This window comes from Hemiscyllium ocellatum, chromosome 10 (assembly GCF_020745735.1).
Source record: "Hemiscyllium ocellatum isolate sHemOce1 chromosome 10, sHemOce1.pat.X.cur, whole genome shotgun sequence".
NCBI classification, from domain to species: domain Eukaryota; kingdom Metazoa; phylum Chordata; class Chondrichthyes; order Orectolobiformes; family Hemiscylliidae; genus Hemiscyllium; species Hemiscyllium ocellatum.
Window position 1 is genome coordinate 87,978,861 of NC_083410.1, and position 25,222 is coordinate 88,004,082.

The 25,222-nt window shown below is 41.2% G+C and overlaps 1 protein-coding gene across 1 annotated transcript in view; it reads right to left on the reverse strand.

The window, feature by feature from the left end:
• LOC132819846 (glycogen phosphorylase, brain form) overlaps positions 1-25,222 on the reverse strand; it is a 98,651-nt gene that overhangs the window by 53,838 nt on the left and 19,591 nt on the right. The window contains exons 4-6 of the mRNA XM_060831722.1: positions 24,530-24,633; positions 14,597-14,728; positions 13,646-13,757 (exon numbers count right to left, since the gene is read on the reverse strand). Of these exons, the coding sequence (XP_060687705.1) occupies positions 13,646-13,757; positions 14,597-14,728; positions 24,530-24,633 (348 nt within the window). The remainder of the gene's footprint in view (positions 1-13,645; positions 13,758-14,596; positions 14,729-24,529; positions 24,634-25,222) is intronic.

A 25,222-nucleotide genomic window follows, 5' to 3' on the forward strand; every position in this document is an offset into this window, starting at 1 on the left:
CCTATACCTCTCATGCCCTTTTAAAATTTTTATCCTCTCACGTATGATAGTTTAAAATGGCAGCTCGCCATAATTTCTCTCAAGGTCAGTTAAGGATGGCCATCACCTACATCCCATGAAAGAAATGATCCTGAAAACAAATAATATGACAATAACCACCTTGATTTTGGCATCTGTCCTGATTGCAACAGAGCGATAAATATTGGGAAGAATGGCGAGGATCCTCCCAATCTTTTCTTTGATCAAACCTTTCACTTCTTTCGATCAGTAACACTGAGCACTGCTGCTCCTGTTCCTGCCAGGTTGCAGGTCAGCTTCAGAGAACTGACAATGGCCACCCACTCCCATGAAAATCTTGAGAAAAGACAAGCTCTTAACAAGTTCCCTAACACCTTCAACAGGTCCAATAAGATGGATGACCACTTTTTCCACTCACTCCATGCCCTCATTTTTGTCCTTGAGAAAGTCAGAGATGAAGGTAGCAGCTAGATATGTAAGCCACTGATGCCTTTTTTTTTTAAAAAGGAATCATTCTGCCAACGTCCTGTCCCACTGCTGTGTTAGTGGCCCAGGCCTCATTACTACAAGTCCAGTTTTTCAACTGAAGCATTATCATACCAAACTAGGATGTAATACATCATGAAAAGAAACATATGCTAGCCTGCAACCTTCAATATCAAAAATATTTCACTTCACATATTGTAGTCGGACCAGTTAATATTGTCTATTATATACCCATTGTATACCAGGTCATAAATAATCCCTCATCTCCCTTTGCAGAGCCCTTTTTTACCATTTAATCAAAGGCCTACAATTTGGAGTGGATGTAGAATCTTATTGGAGAGCCCAAATTAGAGACAGAGTTATAATATCACACTCTTTTTCAAACTGTAACCCTATTGTTTAATGATTAGATTAGATTAGACTTACAGTGTGGAAACAGGCCCTTCGGCCCAACAAGTCCACACCAACCTGCCGAAGCGCAACCCACCCACACCCCTACATTTACCCCTTACCTAACACTACGGGCAATTTAGCATGGCCAAGTCACTGACCCGTACATCTTTGTGACTGTGGGAGGAAACCGGAGCACCCGGAGGAAACCCACGCAGACACGGGGAGAACGTGCAAACTTCACAGAGTCAGAGTCAATCGCCTGAGTTGGGAATTGAACCCGGGTCTCAGGCGCTGAGAGGCAGCAGTGCTAACCACTGTGCCACCGTGCCGCCCAAGGAATTAGAAATTCCAATAGGATAATATTGTTTTTACCGTCAGACAAGTCATCAATGCTGCCTGAAGTTTATTTTGCTAAAGGGTTGGCTGGATTGTATCTTCAATAACTAAACTAATAATGAGTTTCTTACAAAAATAAAAATGACAACTCAATTAGAGTGGTAGTTGGAGCATGAAAAAAAGTGAAGCCCTAGAAACTGATTCAGCCACTTATTTGTCTGATATTGCAAAGTCCTGCTTTAATTTATTATAAAAGTCTGGAGAACAAGAAACTAGCAAAAGGAGGGAGATACAGTGGAACTAATTGGAAGCAGGACTGGTTTCAACCACCTGCAAAATGAAAAGCCCATTTGTGCAAACTTCTTTGATGTTGTGAAATTTACTGCAGCCTACCAAAGTACAAGACGACAGTTTCAGAAATAAGAAATCAAATTATTTGTATAGTTGCATCCAACAGAGGTTGTTATGCAATACATGCAAGGGAAGAGCTTTTGCAGCACATTGGTAGTGTCCCTACATCTGGGTTAGAAGGCCTGAATTCAAGTCCCATCTGTACAAGGTGTGTTAAAATAGTCTGAACAGGTTCATTATAAAAAATACCAGTACATGAGGTACTAAAGAATTGTGCTGGGGTCACAAACGTGCTCCTAGCTACTCTAGCTACTGTATTTTGTACAGATTCTGGTCAGAAGTAGAACTTCTTTGGAAAATGATATTTTCACACAGATGTGAAAAATAGCAGAAGCCATTACTCTAGGATATTCAGTGCTACAGCATTAAAAAAAGGTAAAACTCATTGATCCCTAGACTTATTTCTTAGCTACAGATCTCACTTCTCTCAAGTCAGAAGGTCCGGGGGGTTCAATTTCGATCATAGAAATTTGAATACAAAGTTTTGGTTGAAAATTCTAGCATACTGAAACCAGAGGACAGCATTGAAGGAACACAGAATTCTTGATGGGTTCTGGCCAATTTTTATTGCTGTCACTGGAACAAAAAAAATCCTGGATATACCATCAACATATCAGCTGCAGCAGTTCAAGAAATTGGATCTCACAGGGTAGGTGGGACAGGGCAACAAATGTAGGCCTTTTCAGTGATGCCCGCTTCCCATGAAATAAAGAGCTATGAGGGAGTTCTGCCTTGTTTAAGGTCTATTTTTCAACTGAGACATCATATCAAGGCTTTATTTGCGAAGCATAACTTACATGTTGTACTACACAGTCCTTGCAAACCTCATGTGTGGTTAATCATGCAAACATCTTAAAAGGGACATTTCCTTGTGTACCCCTATGTGATATGTTCCTGACCGCATCATGGCCAAGCTCTGATGCAGCTTAGAGCGGGACTTCCCAGACTGTGGGACATTATTTCCCAGTCAGAGCTTCTAGGGTCGCAAGTTCCAAGGCAACAATGACAACTATAGAACTCAAAGCTGCATGACTCATTCAAATCCTCAGGTTAATTTTTTTCTAATGGTGGCTGTACACTAATGCACAGATATTAGAGATATGATGCTTGTTTCAATAAAAAACTATTAAGTAAACCTCCAGTTTAAACATTTCCCACCACACTCAACCTCACAACGGCCCTCCCCAGCTACTCAGCAGCTGAAGCACACCTCACGAACACCCCTCCAATTCAGAAGTCATTCCACCCCATCTCAGCTAACAGCTAAAGCCCATCCCCCAACTGCACAAACCACTCCCTGCTCAGAAATTCTCTTAACCCCAAATTCTCACGCTGGGCTCATACAAAATCTGCAGCATTAAAACGGAGTCACACGGGGCAAGAAAGTTTGAGAAGCGCTGACTTAGAGGCAACATTGTTTGAAGAGTTTTTATTTACGTATGACTTCTATGTTATTGTATTTAAACTGTGTACAAGTTCATCCCACAGTACCAAAGGTTGTCAAGCGTGTAATCTTTTCAACAGAGGTTCTCAGCACTTAATGGAGTATGTCACTCACCGACATACACAGCACCGTATAAAAAGGAGAAAAATGATAAGCAGAACTAACTAATTCCTGCAATTGAAACAAAGAGCAATTCACATCACAAAAAGATTAGTAAAGACTGGAAAGAAAACCTATTAGCTCTTCTTGCAATAAATTAAGCTTTAAAATCAGTATGACAATAAGAACTAACATTTATGTAGCGCATTTAAGCAAATAGAAATCACAGTGTGCTTTGAAAACAAAAGTGATTACTTTTAAAATAAATCTAAGCAATCTCCTAGCAATGGCACTATTTGAAAAGTTGCAGAAGATGTGCTTTATTTACCCTTTGACCAACACTTAAATTATCTGGACATTTGTCAACAGACTACTTCAAATGCCTTCAAGGTAAGGACTACTGATGCAAACCAAAAAGAAGAAGGTTCATTCATGAAGACACTAAACACATTGGGAGATTCATTTAATGAGTGTGTTCACTTCCCAATTTTAGAAGGCCTCATTTTAGGGACTTTGAACAGAATGTCAAATCAGTAGATACCTTGAAGTAGAACCTGATTTGACACAATCCAGGACTGAGTAACAGGAAATGGAATCTGTTTTCATTGTGTGTTTAAGCTTTTACACCACCACTCATCAATAATGAGTTTATTTGACAGGTTGCAAGCTGCTTTCGAAGCTGTAACCATGATGTTAGCTCTCCAAACAATCCTTTGGGAAGATGTTGCAACTTTTGGCAAAGGACTGCAGCCAATGACTGGGGAAGGTTCTTGGCGAGAGGTTGGAGAAGTTAGTCAACTGGATTCATTTTGGTACACTGCTTTCATCATTCACAAAACAGAAGTGGAACATTTGAAATTGTCACAGGTATCATTCAACAGTTTTCCTACTTAGTGGCAACCTCAAATAACAGTTGATGTTGTCCAGCAAAGTATAGTACTAAGGGAGTCTTATATTGCCAGATACTTCAGATTAGATGCAAACAGCATGCCATTTTAGATACACATAAAAGATCCCATGGCATTATTTTAAAGAATAGCAAACAAGTTCACTCTGACATCCTAGTGAACTCATCTATCAACCCTATCTAAACCAGATGAAAACCAGTCATTTATTTTTCTAGATGTTAGTGACGCATCATAAATCCTAGTGACTATACTTGATTGGCTGTGAAACACACTGAGAAACCCTGAGGTTGTGAAAAGTGCTATGTAAGTTCAGTCTCTCTTTTTAATCCAAATTGCTTCCACACATTGGGCTAAAAATTAATCTTTTTCTGTTTTAAATGTACGCCGTACTATTTTTAGAAGTGCCATGATGAAAACTTAACTCAGCAATTCCATTCAAGTACACAATACTATTTGTCTGTATTTTGGGAGATGGCAGTCACAACCTTTTTATGACTAATTCCTATATTTAGTTTCAGGGCCTGTTCCAGCAACACATTCAAATCACAGGTTACTCAACTAAATGATTAACACTAAGGCACTGCCCCATTCCCAGTATTCTTATCATTAAAAAGATATATATTCAACAGAAAATGAAAGGCAAAACAATTTTTAAAAAGAAAATATGTCCAATGATTTGTTTCCAGATTTACTTGTAGCAGTGTTCAAGATCAAACAATTCTGGAAGGTTAGCAATGCTGGCTATAAATATTGTTGGAGCAGCTTGTAACAATGCATGACTCACACAAAGGAGAATCTGCATTGTTGACATGCATCTGACTCCAGAGAGAAATTAAAACACACTCTAGAAGTAATATAGGGCTATCTATAAAATGTAACTTATTGAGTCATGGCCTCTATTTAATATTTTCAGTGATGTTTTAGGTTGAAAGGCAGTTTTCCATTAAATGATTTTTAATCACTGGAATGTTTTTCTGACTAGTGAACTATAGGCTGATTCTCAATGCTTTCAGGAGGGAGCTGGACCTGGTCTTGACTGGGGCATGAATTTCATTACGTCGAAAGTATGTGGTTGCATAAGTAAAATTTGATGCACGTGATGTTGGAGTGATTTTAATCATCTGAAGGGGATGAGGGGAATATCATGTTTTCCTTTATTGGCCTTAGTTTATTTTTGGCTTTATCCAGATGATGTCATGGCTGGGGTTGCAGGAACTAGCATTTATTCATGATGCACCAGTGCCTACGTGCCAAGGTTAACAGATCAGTTGATTTTTTTTGCAGCCCATCGCTTCTGCCCCATGTAATCCTTGCAGATTTTTTTAGTTGACTAGGCTGCAATGTTAGTGGCACTCTGAATGTCTGTTTCCATGTCTTTGTATAAAGCAAGGAGACTTCGCCTTGATTGCAAACCAAAGGTGTAACTCATCAATACTATAGCTGTTGAACAGCTCATGAATATTACACAAACTCCGGTTTAGAAATATAACTCCTGAACTGCTAGGATATCCACAATTCATTTCAGATAACAGCAGTCATTCAGATATTTCCTTACTAAATAAGCATTCATTAAGCATGCTAATAAAATGGAATCTAACTCTGGGAATTCTTTCTTCAAGCAGTGCAATGACTCGTTTTAGCTCACATTAACATCAGAATTAACTCCCTTACCACAGTAGTGATTCCTGAGAACACTGCCTTGACTTTCATTGAGCTGAACCCCAGGACTGACCATTACCCATCCCACTGTTTGACTTGGACAGACAGACACTCCCAATTGGTGGCTTATCAGACCGCTTACTAATTTCTGCGCAGCCATTTCACCGAAGTACCATAATTCCTGGCTGTACTAAACCTGCAAGCCCATTCCCTGGACTGTACTAATATAGACTTCTGGAACCTAAGTGGTCGACAGATTGCACCCAAGCTCCTTGACTGATGTGGGCAATGCCCTCATCTTACTGAGTCAAGACCCCCTAATTGAAGGCTGTCTTTTCCTTGACTTAAGGCTATAACTAGTGGACTCTGAGACACAATCATTTGTTTGAAATACATGCAAGTGTGTTTGCCACATATTTTGCACCATATGCCAGCAGTGTGCGAGACTGACATCCATTCCCTTGACTTATCAATATGGTCAACCAAATAAGAAGGCGAAACATACACAACACAGTTTCATCCCCTCGCACACAGTCAGATTTTTAAATGAAATCGTAAATTCATCTTTAAGTTTGAACAACTACTAAGTAAACCACCCAGAATTAGAAGCACATATCAAAAAAAGCAGCAGGCAGATTTGCAGCTATTGCCTCTTTATAGCTGGAGGCATTGTTTGTATTTTACGAACTGGGCCAACTGCTACTCCCTCTAGCTCACATTCTTTTCACTCTTCTCCAATAATAGTTTACCATTCTAAGAAGGGAATGCTAATACTGTCATCTATAATTTATTATAGTGGGGGAAGGTGGAAAAAGTAAAGACACTTACACAAGGCTGGTTAGACAAGAATCCAAACAGTTGCAGTTAGGAATTCAATTAACAAGGAAGCAAGCCTTCTCTCATTTAACTATATAAGGCAAAAGACAATCTGATAGAAAAGAAAACAAACCATTGCATTCTCTAGAATGCCAGTAGAGTATTAAGGATCATCCTCTCATTTTTCAAATACTTTGGTTCACACCAAAAGAAAAAAAGTGGAAGATGGCTTGGGTGACTGCAATGGCACAGGTACTGGGAAAATGGACCATGTCTGAGGGGACAGCATATGCAAAACTTGGCATTGGATGGTTATGGTGGTGGTCGCAGCGATGGGGGAGGGAGAATATATCCAATGCCACCCTCATCCTGATGGCTACGTTTGTGTGAGGCGGCATCAAGCTGTGCGTAGAACGTTCATACACAAACAATAAGTGTCACTACATACCGAAGTTCTATTTATTCCTGATGTGCAAAGGATGGATCTCGCCTCATTGCCACAAAACACTTCAAGTACTTGGACCATTCCATATCACCTGTCCTTCATGGAGAAATTTGCAAAGAAAAATATCCTTGATCACAAGTCCGTCAGGAAGTGGTTAACATGTAGTGTCTTCGAGACCCTACAGGAACAGGAGAGCGTGGATCCTGTCAGGTTCTTCCCTGAGCAGACTGTCAAAGTCATTGCCAGAATGCCTCATCACCAGAATTTTTCAACAAGCACTGTGATATCGCTGGCTGATGGTGAGAAGGGCACTACCTGCGAAATGCTTCATGTATGCCTGGACTCTGTCACCACACGCTGCCCTCCAAGAGGCTGCAGAGGATGTAGAGACTGTCACACAACTCCTTTTGGAGTATGCGTTTACAAAGAAAGTCTGGAGAAAGATGAAATTGTCTTTGTCAAGGTTGTCCTGAGCAGCACCATGATGCAGGACTCTGTGCTCTATGGCTTGTTCCCCAGAATGGGAGACAAACAGAGACAAATATTGACTGCGCCTGAAGGCCCATCAATTTGGTACAAGATGTTCGTTAGTCTGTGTGAAACTTGTTGAACCTCCAGAGCAAGGAGCTGACCTCAACCGAGTGTTGCAGACTGACACATTCTAAGGTTCAGGACTATGTGGTGAGGAGCACAGTAAAGCTTGGGACAGCTGCTGACAAGGCAGAGTGAGGAAAGATCACGATCTAAAGCCTTTCTGCTGAAGTTAAATGGGGGTCCATTTAGTTATCAGAAATCTCTATCCCCCCACAGGTGCCTCAAATATACGTACATTTAGTCTTGGTTTCTTTCTTGGATACAGTCAAACTCCAATGTTTGTTTGTTTTTACATATGCTACCATATGGAACTGAACTGTTTTAAGGACTATGTATACAAAGATATTTTATGAATAAGATATATATTTGAAGTAAAAGTTCACACTAAAGGAATCCTTTAAATCTTAAAAAGGGAATCAAGTTATAATAATTTAAATGATGTTATTCTCAAAATTTCTTGAAGTACTCATTGTTCAGTGTTTACACTTTGAAACTAGATTTCTGATATTTTCACTGTTTTAATGTGAATTAATTTTAAAACAACTCAGTTTCAAGTTAAGTCTAAGTGAATCTTTTAAAGCTTGGTAAATCTTGTTAGAAGTAAAATTTGATTCAGTTTCTAAATGTTCTAATAAACATCACTTTTTAAAATGAATTATCAAATTTGTTCAAAATATTTATGCACATGGTTCTGATTAAACCTATTAAATCAACTTTTAAACTTTGCTAAAATGAAGATTTTTTAAAAAATCCAACTTAAACCATTGGACAGAATCATCCCAGCCACTAATGACATGGGCAAATAAGGCAAGATGACTAGAAGTAGATTCTTAATTCTGAAGGCAAAAAGTCCACTTCTCCAAACAAATTTTGAAGGGTGAGACAAAATTTTTGCTAGTCACTGGAAAGGCCTATTAACATTCATTTACATGAATTAGCATGTTATTGTTAAAATCTCACTTCATTGATATGCAGTTGCCTAGAGAGGGGGGAGGGGGAGGAAATCAGAAATTGGAGACCAATCTCACTAAGTGCAGATTACAAAATCTTGGCAAAGGTCATCGCCAACCGGGTCAGGTCTGTTCTGGGATCAGTGATCCATCTGACCAGGAGAAAGTCTTCGACAGGAAATCACATAAGTATATGAGAGATGTTCTCTCCAAAATGGGCTTTGAGGAGGGAATCTGCAATTGGATCAGACTGCCCTACACCAACATTGTCAGTGAAGCCTCAATCAATGGGTGGGAATCAGATAGCTTCCCAGTCAGATCTGGAGTCAGGCAGGGTGCCCTCTCTCACCTACCTTGTTTGTGCGCTGCATAGAGCTATTTACCGAGTCCATCAGGAAGGATGCGAGCCTGAGAAGGGTGACTATTCCTGGCAGCAGGGGCCTGCAGGTTAAGGCCTCCCTGTACATGGATGTTGCTGCCATTTTCTGCTCAGATCTGCTGTCTGTGCACAGACTCTTGTGCATATGTGACCAGTTCGAACAGGCCTCGGGGGCCAAGGTCAACCGAAGGCAAGAGCGAGGTCATGCTCTTTGGTAACTGGGCCAACCAATCCTTCATCCCCTTCACAGTCAGGACCGACCACCTGAAGGTGCTGGGTATTTGGTTTGGGGGGGGGGGGGGGGGGGGTGCTGCTAGGGCATGTGCCAAGTCTTGGAGAGAGCGTATCAAGAAAGTGAGGCAGAAACTGGGCAGATGGAAGCTATGGTCACTCTCCATCGCGGGTAAAAACCTGGTCATCAAGTGTGAGGCACTGTCAGTGTTGTTATATGTGGCACAGGTCTGGCCTATTCGCAGAACCTGTGCCGTTGCAGTCACCCGGGCCATCTTCCATTTGTATGGAGATCAAAGATGGCCAGGGTCTGAAGGGACTATGTAGAAAGCTCTGGGCAACAAGGGAAACAAAACACACCCAATGCCACCCTCACCCTGATGGCCACCTTTGTGCATGGCTGTACCAAGCTGTGCATGGATCCCCGGTACGCAAACACAAAGTGTCACTACGTATGGAGGTTCTACCTGTCGCCAGTGTTGAAGGACGGACCTGGCCTCGCTGCGGCGGAACGCTTCAAGTAGTTGGACTGTTCCGTATCACCTGTCCTTTGTAGAGAAATTTATGAAGAAAAACACCTTTGACCACAAGTCCATCAGGAAGTGGTCAGCACGTAGTGTCCTTGAGACCCTTCGGGAATAGGAGAGAGCAGATCCTGTTGAGCAGTTCCCTGGGCAAACTATCAAAGTCATTTTGCAGAATGCCTCATTGCCGGAACTTTCCAACAAGCACCAAGACATGGCTTGGCTGGTGGTGAGAAGGGCTCTGCCTGCGAGATCCTCTATGCACGCCCGCATACTCAGCCGCACTGCACACAGCCCTCGAAGTGGCTGCGGGGGGAGGGGGAGGTGAGACTGTTACACACCTCCTTCTGGAATGTGCCTACACAAAGGAAGTCTGGAGAGGAATGCAGTGATGTTTGTCGAGGTTCGTGCCGAGCAGCTCCATGACGCGGGACTCCGTGCTGTTCTCCAGGACACACACCGAGACGAACATTAATTGTGCATGGAGGATCATCAACTCGATCAAAGACACTCTTTGGTCTGTCCGAAACCTGTTGATCTTCCAGCTGAAGGAGTTGACCCTGACTGAGTGTTGCAGACTGGCACATTCCAAGGCCCAGCACTACGTGTTGATGGACGCGCTGAAGCTTGGGTCAGCTGCCGCCAAGGTGTGGTGTTCTTCTGCCTACCGAAGAGTAGGGGGCTCACGCAGTAAGTGGGCTCCGCTGATGCCTCAGCTAAATACATGGATGGTAAACATACAGACCTGTATATACGAATGATTACTCGATCTCTGTATGCAAAGAAATGCAATGTTTACGTATGTACAGCAATTGTACAGATCAAATATTTTTATGAATAAAGTATATTTTTGAAATAAAAAAATGCTGCAATTAGGGCAGCTTATGGATTGGCCTAGGAAGCACCTCGAAAGATCCTCGTTTGAACCTGTAGTGCTCACTCATTTTGTACCTACTTTGACATTCACAAAATCACTGCCATGCAAAGCATGACATGTTGTATGCACTGCTATGATTAGATTCCCTACAGTGCGGAAACAGGTCCTTCGGCCCAACCAGTCCACACCGACCCTCCGAAGAGTAACCCACCCAGATCCATTTCCCTGACTAATGCACCGAACACTATGGGCAATTTAACATGGCCAATTCACCTGACCTGCACGTCTTTGGACTGTGGGAGGAAACCAGAGCACCCACAGGAAACCCAGGCAGACACAGGGAGAATGTGCAAACTCCACACAGACAGTCATGTTAATCTTACATCGACACCAAGTGCCAGCTGTGTAAGCAACAAGCACACTGCATGTCATTCAAACAAATGGCTGTGTCAGAGTCTACGGGCATAGCCCTCAGTTGGATCAACAGAGACAGCCTTCAATCAGGGGTCTTGCTCAGTAAGCAATGGGCAGTGCCCACTATCAGTCTAGGGGCTTGGGCACAATCTGTCGACCACATAGGCTCAGACGTCCACATCAACTGGTGCGCCTACTGGTCGAGTGCAATAAGGAGTCAGGGTAGGTCAGTCAAATAGCTGGACAGACAGCAGTGTAGGGTTTGGTCAGATAACAATTGGGACACTCCATCCATCCAAATCGATCAGTGGAATGGGTCATGGTCAGTCCTGAGGTTCAGCTCAATGGAAGTCAAAGGAGTGATGGAGCTGTTCTTAGGAATCACTATTGTGGCAAGGAAATTAATTCTGGGGATTGGAGGCAGGGATCTGGGAAGATACAATAATTGAGAAGGGGAAAACTCAACACACAAGGGTGATAAACAATTGCACGTTGGTGGACATTTTGTATTCAAAATCTAAAATATCAAATGTGAAATATGAAAAATAAAAACTATATCCAAAATAAAAATATGGGATTCAGTTGGTTAGACAGCTGTAATAAAACAAAGAAATGTGGAAGCTGGAAATATAAAAACAAAAAAATTGCTCAGCCCCAGGCAGAAGAGGACCCCATGGTGTTGTTAATTAACTACACGGCAATGCACAAGCAGACAGGAATGTTTGTCCAACTCATCAGACCAACTGACACCAAGGTTGCAGAACTGCACCAATGTCAATGATATCAGGCATGAGTGTGTCTGGCAGCCTCCATGTTCATGGTGGTGGCTGCAATGGAGATCCTGGTCCTGCAGAGTCATAGCCTGCTGGACATATGCAAAGACCTGTCATCCATTTCTTCAGCTATTATTCCTCAGCACCGAAAACAAGGTGCCTGGGAGACCCAGGGGGGTGGGTGGAAACTTGACCTCACTCCAGGTGCCCCTTCCTCACAAGATGCCAAAAGGCATCCTGCCAGTTTAAGAATCATGTTATAGTCCAAAGTGTGAACTCAGCAGCTCATCTTCCAACTTGGAAGATGCTTGTTACTTTGGCAATAAGGATGAATCACTCAAAGTCACAACACATTACCTGTGCATCATCACAGCCATCAGTGTGATTGATTCCTGATGCTGCAAGATGCGGTGAAATGTGCTAAGGGCCAGGATTTTTATTCCACAGAAGATTAATGTCCAAGGTTCACATATTACATGTAACACTCATAGATGCCTTTCATACCATGTGCGGGTGTGTGCGTGTAATACTGTTGCCCTTTGAAGGGGCTTACATCACTGAAATCAAAGTCCCTCCCTCACAGAATGAAACACCAACCCCAACTTACACTCTTCAGCACATTAAGTCAAAATGCTGATACAGAAGTTCATTCACCCCCCTTCCCCACTATTGAAACCAGGGTATTTTTCTTTACTGTTGAACCCCTCCTTCCCACGTGAACATTTCCCACCCCCCCATCCCCAACCACGTTCTGTTGCCTCCCCACACTACAGATTGATTTGACCCATTCATAATTGTTACCCCCACCTGTATCCCAGACATCCTACCTCCAATCCCCATAAATGATTTCTCTAGTTTCCTTCTCACGGCAGTGATACCTGATAACCCCTATGACATTTAGTGGATGAAGTCACAGGACTGACCATGGCCCACCCTCCTGACCAACTTAAATGGACAGTCCCGAACAATGAGTGACCAGACCCCTAAATGATCTCTATGCAACTCCCTGCCTAACTTCCCACAAATGCACAGACTCTTTCTTGCATTGGACCTGCAGGTTGTGTACTCCCTGGACTGAGGAGGAATGTTTGCCCTCCTCATGACTGCCCCAAACAGTAGACTGACCATGCCATAGCCCCTTAACTAATATTGAAGCTACCCTTGACTTACTGTATTGGGAACATCTGACTGAAGGGTGCCTCCCTTGACTTGGCTGACAATTACTCCCTTCACACTTTGACCCGTGGCACTCATTTTGTTTGCTATTCATTCACAGGATGAAAGCATCAGTATTTTATTGCCTATCCCTAATTGCCCAAAAAGGGCAGTTAAGGATCAACCACATTGCTGTGGGTCTGGAGTCACACGTAGCCAGATCAGGTAGGGATGGCAGTTTCTCTCCCTGAAGGAGATTAGTGAATCAGATGGGTTTTTCCCAACAATCAGCAATGGATTCATGGTCATCATTCGACACTGAATTCAATAAAAATCTGGAATCAAAACTCCACAACCTGCTGAAGCAGAATTTGAACCCAGGTCCCCAGAATATTACCTGGGTCTCTGGAATAACAGTCCAGCGATAATACCACTAAGCCATCATCTACATTATTGGGGCCTGAACTCTCTCTCACTCATTAAAAACTATCCCTCTGGAACATAACTTTGGCGACATATGTTAGAGGTTTTGAAGAAGAGGTAACAAGAAGGTATGACATTGATCTCCTTTCCAAAATTTCTTCAATTCTTGCTCAAAGGCATTCTTTCAAATGAGGACCACTAAAGATGTGTATAATGACAACGGTAAGCCATATATTGTAGAATAAAACAGTAGTTATATAAAAGGAGTACAAGATCTACACAATGTCAGATAAGTTTTCTAACAACTTACAGTCTTTCAGGTTGAAATCATTGGGAGCCTTGGCAGACCACAATCTCATGGTGTTGACAGTGTTGTTCTTGAATCCTGGCACTGGAGTATCATATGGCATGGCAAGGACAACCTGTTCCATTAGCAGAAGGTTGTTATTTGGCACATAGGACTCTTCATCAGAAACAATGAAACAACTTGTTTGCAGACAATTTGCTTGCAAGTCAGAACACAATGCATAACAATATCAAACAGTTGTTCATAACTATGGGAAAATGTTCATATGGCAGATGTTTAAAAATAGTATTAATACACACAAACATGATCCCATGCAGGTAAGTATGAGCATTCATAAGTTGCACATTCATAGGTCAGTGACTGTCTATAATATTTTAGTATTGCATCCTTTCAATGCATCATCGATTGAAGACAAAATTTGTTTCCTTTGCAGACTCTCAAGGCTTAGCAACTTGTATGAAGTGTGAACAACTTGAAGTCATTTTATTGAACTGACTCAACACAGACAGACAGCACCACTACCTTTTGCTGTCAGGAATTGAGACGAAAATATTGTACCATAGAATGGTAGGTTATAGCTTTGAGGGGATGAAATTCATTTAATTTCTGAATCAAAAATATCAGAATATCTACTTGAAGAGAAACATTTGTAGAATTATGGGAAAGAAACAGGTTATTTGGAACTAAGTGAATAGTTATTTCGGAGAGCTGACAAGAATGAGGAGTGTTTTCTGTGCTGTGTGATTATATTAATACTTTCCCCATCTATTATTTTCACACAAAAGATTCAAAAAATATAGAACTCTCATCCCTCCAAACAAGCTGTGAAGGTTCAAGGGTTGGAATAGTTGATTTCTGTTTCCCTAACAAAAAAAAGGGATTTGGTTTGATAATGTGACTGAACTCTGGTTTATTCCTAAAGCTCCTATATATTACACGTTAATCAGCACATACCTGAGTATCAACCCATCTGACGCCATCTGCGGTATGTTCAACCCGCCCATGGAAATGAACAGGGAGCATGTATTCGGGCCGTGCCTTTTCCCATGGGTTACCATAGCGTAGCCAATCATCAGCTTCTTCTACCTGCAAGTAAAATGTTAAAAACTATTATTAAACAAAACAAATGAATTAAAAGGGTTGCAAAGTATTATCTCCTTTTGAATCTTTTTTTTCTAAAGCACTATGCATTTTCTAGTTTAGAAACAAAAAATTAAAACGAATGTAAAAATATAAACTGCAAATACTAATTTTTGGTACAAGTATAAAGGAGTGGATTAAATAGGCTATAAGACACTGGGACAGGTCACTCCACTTAAATCTACGTCAACATTATGCTCCACTGGTGTCTTCCCCGGAAAGTTGGTAAACTCAATTGGCTGGACAGCTGATTTGAAATGCAGAATGATGTCATCAGTACAAGTTCAATTCCCATGTGTGTCACCACAAAAGGTCCTGCTTTCTCAGCTGGTGACCTTGAGGCTAAACTCATTAGTTGTCTCTGTCTAATGAGAGCGCAGCCAATGGTCCTACAGCAATTTTCATTTCATTCCTCACCTAAATCTATCATTGTAACCATCTATCATCTGCTTCCTCAAATGTTTATCTAGTTTCTCCTTAACAACATTTATGTAATTTGCTTCAACCAGTCCTTATGTTAGCAAATTCCACATTCTTACCACTCTTTGGGTGGAACTTCTTTGAATTACCTATTGTATTTTGTGATGACTATCTAATATTAATGGCCTGTATGTTGTGGTCTTACCTAAAAGTGGTATAATTCTTTCTGTATCCACTCGATCATAATTTTTAAAACCTCTATCACATCTGCCTCAGACTTATTTTAGAGAAAGAAAAATAAGTCCTAGTCAGAGATATCAGCACAGAGTAAGCCCATTCATCATTTCCTACATACACACTCTTGTATTTCTAGTATAATCATAGCAAATCTTCTCTGCGCCCTCTTCAGCCCAACTTTCCTAGCTCCTTCACGATGTGGGCAATGGTGAGTCCGTTCAGAAAGACTGGAAACAAAAAGAGTTGCTTGACATCAAAAGAAAAATAAAGACCAATTTCTCTCCTAAAGTTAAACAGTGCAGATGAAAATTTCACAAGTGAGTAGTGAGGCCTAATTTCACACAGTTGTATCTCACTGTATATAAATGAGGTGAGATCAAGTACCAAATTTCCTATTCTCCCATTCAGCAGAGAGAGAAACTAAACATAATTTCTGACATGAAAGTCCGATCAAGTACCTGGCAGCTCCAGCTCAATGCTTGCTACTTTGAACCTCCATCTTGGTCAGCAGTCCCCAGCATCTGAACGTACACTCCATGGACAGTGAGCATGTGCATGATCGATCCACAGAGATTGGCATCAGACATACTCACAAGCATTGCATCATCATGATGCATTTCAGATTTACTTGGAATAGAGATCACCACTTCAGTGCTGAACCTGAGAGTGCACCAACCCCTTACATTGCAATGATGCTCCAAGGCTGCTTTTCCCCACAGGGACAGGCACCCATCTCATGCTTTGGAAGAGGGTGCAAGGCTTTGGAATATGGTGTGCCAAACAACTCTCAGCTTGGTCTTTTAATGCTCACTCATTTCACACCTGCTTGAAGGCTCACAAAATCTCTACCTTGTTTTGCTGCAATTTTACACCTTATTCAGAATTCCCAGTACTTCTATTTGGACTTACCATTTAGCACTGACAACACCAGGCAAGTTGCCATGGTTGTGAGCAGTTATCTGTCAAAGCGGAGCACAGATTTTTGCATGGCATTGTATTCCATCAATGTCACACCTACAGCATGTTTCAGCAGCTTACATGGTAAATACATGCACATGCTTCAGCCAAATGGTCATGTCTCAAAGTCTTTGGATAGTAATCTTTCATCAAGTCAAAAAAGAGTGTTGTTAGTCAGGGGTAAGAACGGTGTTTGACCTCAGTCCAAGGCTCGGACACTGTCAATCAGCTATTTTAGGAAGTCAAGGTCAAGGGTTCTGTATTGCCACAATATGGGACGTGGGCAATAGTCAGTCCTGCCAGTCCAGTGCAAACAGTTCAGGGATTAGTTCATTGTCAACTCCGGAGTTGCACTGATACCAGTCAGGATTCCAGTCACTCATCAGTCGAGGCCATCACGCAGGGTGAAAGGTCATGGGCCACAATCAGTCCTGGATAGCCCGCTCACAAACTCAAGGGGGATTATCAGGGTCCATCACTGTGGTAGAGGAGTTGAGAAAGTGAAATGTAGAAATTGCAGGCAGTACTTTGGGATGCAAAAGGGACAAACTAGTTAAAGGAGAAAACTGAACCTAAATGAGATTGATTTTGAACAATGACTGGTCAGGTTATAAAAAAAAATGTCAGCTGCTCCCAATGTTCTCCAAACAGAATAGTCTCTCAGGATGCAGTGAAGGTACGGAAGCCCCACGAGCAGGAGCTCCTCAATGCCATTTCCTCCAGATGAGCATGTGCATTGCTGCCACAGACTTAAGATGCCCTGCAACACCATCATAAAATTATGCCATCTGCAGGACATGGGACTTGCAGCCTAAAGGGTGGATAACTATCCAGGTCATGACTGTGCTAAACTTTAATTCAAATAACTGCTTGCAATGTGGTGACCCAAGCGAAATCTCTCAGTCTTCAGCCCACAAATGTATCAAGGTTGTTGACAATGTAATTCATGACAAATCACACCACTTCGTCTCATCTCCCTGTGATAAGGTCAGTGCAGCAGCTCAAACAGTAGGCTTCGTCAACATAGCTGGCTTACCCCAGGTGAACGGTGCTATAGACCGTATACTTGTTGTATTGAGAGCACCACATCCTAACATGGCTGACTTCAACAATAGAAAAGGGATTCATTTCATCAATGTAGGAATCAGCTGTGATCATCAGTATCACATCCTAAAAGTGCTATGCCTTGTACTCTGGAAGTATCTTGCCAGTATCTTGGAGAACTCTCATGTCCCTGCTTTGTTTCAAGGGTCAATCCTTACAAGGATGGTTACTGGGAGACAAGGGCTACCTTTCACAACCATGGCCGATGATTCTACTATACAATCCTCTGAATACGGCCAACCATATTTGGCCAACACATCCCATTCTTCTACCGGAACTATGGAGGAGCAGACAATGGACATCCTGAAGATGAGGTTCTAGTGTTTCAATCGGTCTTGGGGGACCTTACACTATAGTCCAGACAGTGCACCACATGGTGTGCACTGCACAGCTGGAGAATGCTGATTGGGGGCGTGGGAGGGGGGGGAAAGAGAAAAGATGTAATTAGCTGAGGACATGGCAGCAGTCCTCCAAGCAACATGAGAACATCAGGTAGGAAGAACATCAACTTTAGCTATGCAGTTTTGAGCGCTACAAGCCAGACATTTAATTGACACTCACTTCCAATAAATAGTAGTTGGGTGAGCTGATCATTTGTTGCTGCTCGCTAATCAAGCTGCGCCTGTTAGTTCCCAAGAGCAAACACAACCCTTTTTTGTTTGCTTTGTCTTTGCTTTTGCTAACGTTTGAAAAATTTTAAGATTTGTAACTGTTTGAAGGTGTTCCAATTTGTGATGCTCCCACATTAAATAATGATACATGGCGTTAGGGAAAATAGTAACACTCCCTTACACAGGACCCTAACATGGTATAGGTTCAAGGATAGGCAGCTGTTGTGGCTTGATTCTTAATTTGCAGTTATTGGGCATTTCAATTCTAACCCATTAGAACTGATAGCTAGTTCTAGGTTTCTTTTTTTTAAAAAAAAGAATGCTGTGATTACCTGTGGCACAGCTTTTAGAGATTGCAGTACTTGCATTTCAATATCCCTTTGTTCCATTACCCCAACAATTGGTTGCACTTTATAAATGAATGATCTTATTCTTCCTACAAGATGTACCACTTCATGTTTATCTGTACTGAACTTAATTTTCCAGTTATTTGCTCCTTCTGTGAATTATCATCTTGTAATTTGTTGTACTCTTCCTCAATGTTAACTACATCCCTGCCACACTCCGGTTAGTGTTTTCTGCAAATTTAGAAATTGTGTTTTTGAGAAGTAATTCTCATATCATATGAACTAAAGAATGCTGTATACATAGTATATTCGTGATCATTTAATCTCCATTTGACATCTCGCATGACACATGGGAACAGTCTAGTCTCAGATCTTTGGAAATATATTATATAACTTATTGCTTTGAGTGTGAATTGTAGCTTAGTGGTAACTATATCTCATCGCAGAGAGAAGATTATGGGTCAAAAGACCACTACAGAAGCCTGAGCAATACTCTAGTCAATATTTATTCTCAAATAATATCACTGGGATCATCACAAGGCACCAAATTGACAGCTACTATTGTGCAAGTGACAACATTTCAAAAATAATAAATTGGTCATAGAGTCAGAGTCATAGAGATGTACAGCACAGACTAGACCCTTTGGTCCAATTCATCCATGCCAACCAGATATTCCAACCCAATCTAGTCCCATTTGCCAACACTAGGCCCATATCCCTCTAAACCCTTCCTATTTATATACCCATTCAGATGCCTTTTAAAATGTTGCAATTGTACCAGCCTCCACTACTTCCTCTAGCAACTCATTTCACACACACATCACCCTGTGTGTGAAAATGTTGCCCCTTAAGTCTCTTTTACATCTTTCCCTCTGACCCTAAACCTATGCCCTCTAGTTCTGGACTCCCCAACCCCAGGGAAAAGACTTTGTCTATTTATCTTACCCATGCCCCATGATTTTATAAACATCTAAGGTCACCCCTCAGCCTCTGACATTCCAGGGAAAATAGCCCCAGCCTATTCAGCCTCTCCCTTTAACTCAAATCCTCCAACCCTGGCAACTTCCTTGTATTCTTTTCTGAACCCTTTTAAGTTTCACAACATCCTTCTGATAGGAAGACCAGAATTTCACGCAATACTCCAACAATGGCCAACCAATATTCTGTACAGCCACAACAGGACACCCCAACTCAGGTACTCAATACTCTGACCAATAAAGGAAAGCATACCAAACACCTTCACTATCCTATCTACTTGCAACTCTACTTTCAAGGAGCTATGAACCTGCACTCCAAGGTCTCTTTGTTTAACAACACTCCCGATGACCTTACCATTAATTGTATTAGTCCTGCTAAGATTTGCTTTCCCAAAATGCAGCACCTCACATTTATCCAAATTAAACTCCATCTGCCACTCCTTAGCCCATTGGCCCATCAGATCAAGATCCTGTTGTAATCGGAGGTAACCCTCTTCACTGTCAACTACACCTCCAATTTTGGTGTCATCTGCAAACTTACTAATTATACCCATGTTCACATCCAAATCATTTATATAAAATGATAAAAAGTAGTGGACCCAGCACCAATCCTTGTAGTGCCCCACTGGTTGCAGGTCTCCAATGTGAAAAACAACCTCCACCATCACCCTCTGTCTTCTACCTTTGAGCCAGTTCTGTATCCAAATGGCTAGCCCTCTCTGTATTCCATGAGATCTAACCTTGCTAACCAGTCTCCCATGGGGAACCTTGTTGAATGCCTTATCCAAGCCCATATAGATCAGGTCTACTGTTCTGCCCTCATCAATCCTCTTTGTTACTTCTTCAAAAAGCTCAATTAAGTTTGAGAAATGATTTCCCATGCACAAAGCCATGCCGACTACCCCTAGTCAGTCCTTGCCTTTCCAAATAAGTGTAAATCCTGTCCCTCAGGAGTCCGTCCAACAACTTGCCTACCAACGACGTCAAGCTCACCAGTCTATGGTTCCCTGGCTTATTCTTAGTACCTTTCTTAAATAGTGGCACCACATTAACCAACCTCCAGTCTTCCGGCACCTCACCTCTGACTTTGGATGATAAATATCTCAGCAAGGTGCCCAGCAATCACTTCCCAAGCTTCCCACAGAGTTCTAGGGTACACCTGATCAGGTCCTGGGGACTTATCCACCTTTACAAGTTTCAAGACATCCAGCACTTCCCCCTCTGTAATATGGACATTTTTCAAGATGTCACCATCTATTTCCCTACATTCTATATCTTCTGTGTCCTTCGCCACAGTAAATCCTGATGCAAAATACTCATTTAATATTTCCACCATTTCCTGCGGCTCCACACAAAGCCCTGATCTTCGAGGGGCCCTGTTCTCTCCCTAGTTACCTTTTAGCTCTTAATGTATTTGTTAAAACCCTTTGGATTCTCCTTCACCTTATTTGCCAAAGCTATCTCATGTCCCCTTTTTGCACTCTTGATTTCCTTATGTATACTCCTACTTCTTCTATACTCTAAGTATACTCTCATAATATCTTGTCTATGACTGACATATACTACTTTCTTTTTCTTAACCATACCCTCAATTTCTCTTGTTATCTAGCATTTCCTACACCTACCAGCCTTTCCTTTCACCCTAACAGGAATATATTGTCTCTGGACTTTCATCACCTCATTTCTGAAGGTTTCCCATTTTCCAGCCATCCCTTTACATGCAAATATCTGATCCAAATCAGCTTTTGAAAGTTGTTGTGTAATACTGTTAAAATTAGTCTTCCTCCAATTTAGAACTTCAACTTTTAGATTTGCTCTATCCTTTTCCATCACTATTTTAAAACGAATGGAATGATGGTCGCTGGCCCCAAAGTGCTTCCCCACTGACACCTCAGTCACCTGCCCTGCCTTATTTCCCAAGAGCAGTCAAGTTTTGCATCTTCTCTAGTAGGTACGTCCACATACTGAATCAGAAAATTTATTGTACACACTTAAATTCCTCTCCATTTAAACCCTTAACATTATAGCAGTCCTAATCCATATTTGGAAAGTTAAAATCCCCTACCATAGCCACCCTATTATTCTTAAATCTCCTTACCAATTTGTTTCTCAATTTCTTGCTGACTATTAGTGGGTCTGTAATACAATTCCAATAAGGTGATCATCCCTTTCCTATTTCTCAGTTCGACCCAAATAACTTCCCTGGATATATTTCCGAGAATATCTTCCCTCAGCACAGCTGTAATGCTATCCCTGATCAAAAAGGCCACTTCCCCTCCTCTCTTGCCTCCCCTTCTGTCCTTCTTGTAGCATTTGTATCCTGGAACATTAAGCTGCCAGTCCTGTCCATCCCTGAGCCATGTTTATGTAGTAATTGCTATGATATCCCAGTCCCATGTTCCTAACCATGCCCTGAGCTCACCTGCCTTCCCTGTTAGGCCCCTTGCATGGAAATAAATGCAGTTACAAATTTATCAGCCCTACCTTGTTCCCCGCTTTGTCCCTGCTTGCCCTGACTGCTTGACTCACTTCTTTTCTCAACTGTACCAGTCTTACACTGATCTCTTCCCTCACTATCTCCCTGGCCCCACTACCCCCACCTTAAATCCTTCTGAGCAGCTCCAGCAAATCTCTCTGCTAGTATGTTAGTCCCCTTCCAATTCAGGTGTAATCCATCCTTCTTGTACAAGTCACATCTAAGCGTGGAGAGATTCCAATGATCCAAAAATGTGAATTCTTCTCCCATACACCAGTTCCTCAGTCACGCATTCATCTGCTCTATCCTCCTATTCCGATCTTCAGTAGCGAGTAGCACCGGGAGCAATCTAGGTACTACTACTCTGGACAATCTCCTTTTTAAATTCGTGCCTAACTTTCTATATTCTCCCTTCAGAATCTCATCCTTTTCCCTTCCTAGATCGTTGGTTCCAATGTGTACAATGACGTCCTGCTGGGTCCTCTCCCCTTTGAGAATATTCTATGCTCTTTTTGAGACATCCTTGTTCCTGGCACTAGGGAGGCAATACACCACTATGATTTTTCGCTACTGGCCGCAGGAATAATCAGTCTGTGCCTCTGACTTGAGGGTTCCCTAACACAATTGATCGCTTGGAACCCGATCTACCGGTCCTGGTAGGTAATGAAAGGTGGTTTATAAATGCCAGTTCCTTTACTTTTTCTTTTATCAGATTGCAGGAGCAACCTCAAATGAATCATCCTTTTATCTGTAACAGGCCACATTGTTTTAACTTTGGACTGAAATTATTTAAAATCAGTTGCCCATTTTTCTCAAAGGGGGAAAAACAAAGATGTTTGTAGAATACTAGTGTTCAGAAGAGTTCTGATGAAGAGTCACTGGATTGATAATATTGACTCTGTTCTCTCCCACAGAAAAAGACTGAGCCCAGGATCCAACAAATCAACCAATGAACTAAAGACTAGTTGGCATTCTACAAATAACACTGAGGCATTATCGAAGAAATGAAAATAGACTGTAGAACCAACCTAGCTAACTTTTAGATTTTGGGCTAGTGTTACAGAATTATATTCTTCAGATGATTCTCTCTTGCTCTATCCCCCACTCATAATATTTGTGATTGTCTATATGTCTTGGTGTGTGCATATGTTGGATGCAGATAGAAGTTTTAAAAGGGGCAATATTTAAGTTACATAAATTAGAAATATTTTCCTTTTACCATTTTTGTCTAAATTATACAGTTATAGATTAATAATTCATCAGGTCTACTTTTTCCTTTTCTTAAAATAGTTTGACTGTAATAAATAGTTACTTTCTTGTTAAGGTAAAAAATATTTTCATATATTGGATAACTACTGGAAAAGAAAGCACAAATTGCAACGCCTGATTAACTCATAACCAATATGTGAATGCAAACAGGATAACAAGATGAACTTCATTCCATGAATACGGTGTTTGGAAAAATCAATGATATATTAACCACTAAGTTGTGAGTAGCTGGCAGGCATTAATTAGAATTCACTTTTGCTCCTATAAATAGGCACAGACTGAAACAGTGATTATTGGTTGAGCAGGTGCATGCTCAGAAATGGACATACATGTCTATAGAAGTAGGTACAAATAGGCTTTAATTCATTCTTTCAATTGACTTCTGGAGTACAATATGACTTAATATGGAAGTGTTTCCAAATTACAGACTGGCGCACTCTGTGGAAGAGATTACTTTTTGTACCTATCTACTGCAATTTGCTAATCAGTATGCATATGCCTCTGAAATACTTCAGACCTCCCCATTTCCTAATGGTATCCAATCTATCCTATTATTATTCAAAATGGATCTCCTCACACCTGCTAGTATTGAAACCTATTTGCCAATTTCATGCACTTAGTATTGCGCTCTCTGTAATATTATGTTCCTAATGTACTACGGGCATATCTTTCTGTAGTTAGCAAGTGACTTTACTTTGCTATTTAAGCTATTAAGAATTTTAAGTTAATACTTCAGGTCCCAGTACAGATCCTCATGGCACACCACTAAACTCCTCTTTCCAATTATACATCCATCAACCACATTCTTGTCTATTTTCATCTAAGTGGTTCTCTAAGCAGCTCAATGATTGCTTTCAATTCCAAAATCTTTAATTTTAGCTACTCATACGTCAATCTGTAGAATTATTGTATATCAATCACATTAGGAATGCACAAGTGGTGGCTTAGATTCTGCTTGATTACATATGTAGGAACCAACTGAAAAAATTATTGATGGTTGGAGGTTTACATTATACAGAGGAACCTCGATTATCCGAATTCTGGATTATCCAAACAAGATCACAAAGTCCCAATGCTTAGCTAACTGTGTTATCCGGCTACTGAATGAAATACTCCCTGCCAGTGTCCTTCAGATAATCAAGGTTCCTCCATACAGGGTGTTTCTCTTATGTAAAAGCTTATTAAGGATTAGGCTCCAGAGTTCTTTTCATCATCTACCATGCAAGAGGCGACAGCTTGTTGGAAGTTAGATCTATGTGAATTAACCAAACAACAATAATCAATGATCTCATATTACACGCTTTTGTTCAACAGATCAATAAAGAATTCAATTATTCCAGAAAACTCACCTGCCAGCCATTATGAATCTTCTGATTAAAAATACCAAATTCATAGCGAATTCCATAGCCATATGCTGCCAAACCCAGTGTGGCCATTGAATCAAGGAAGCAGGCTAAATTCAAGAATAAAAATAATTAGCTGAAGCGCTAGCTTTCACTTTCCAATGGTTGGTCACATTATAATAAATAGAATGGTAGAGTTTTCATTTAGTGGCACTGGTTTTGCATTGCAATATACCTGAACTTGGTTAACCCACTGCAAAAGATCAATGCATTTTAGGTGTTACACCCAGTCTGAATAATTTAGATGGTCACTTGAGCTGGTTGAAAAAAATGTAAAGCTGGAAGCTGTCCCCTTCCAAAAGGAAAACTGGCTACACTACCCCAATTTGAATTAATCGCTATCAAGCACTTTTGCCAAATGCATCATTTGCACCTTCCAGGAGTCTCTTTTTTTTAGCTGAAGGATATTTAATTTTGCATTTACATTTTTAAAAACCTGACAATTACATGCCAGTAAACAGACAAAAACTCTACAGAATTATTTTAAAGTTTTTGATAATCATGTTACTCACATGGTGAATTAAACACATTATAAACAGGAGACAGCAAGGTTTGCTGGTGATGGAGATCAGAGTTGAAAGTGTGTTGCTGGAAAAGCACAGCAGGTCAGGCAGCATTCCTGACGAAGGGCTCCAGCTT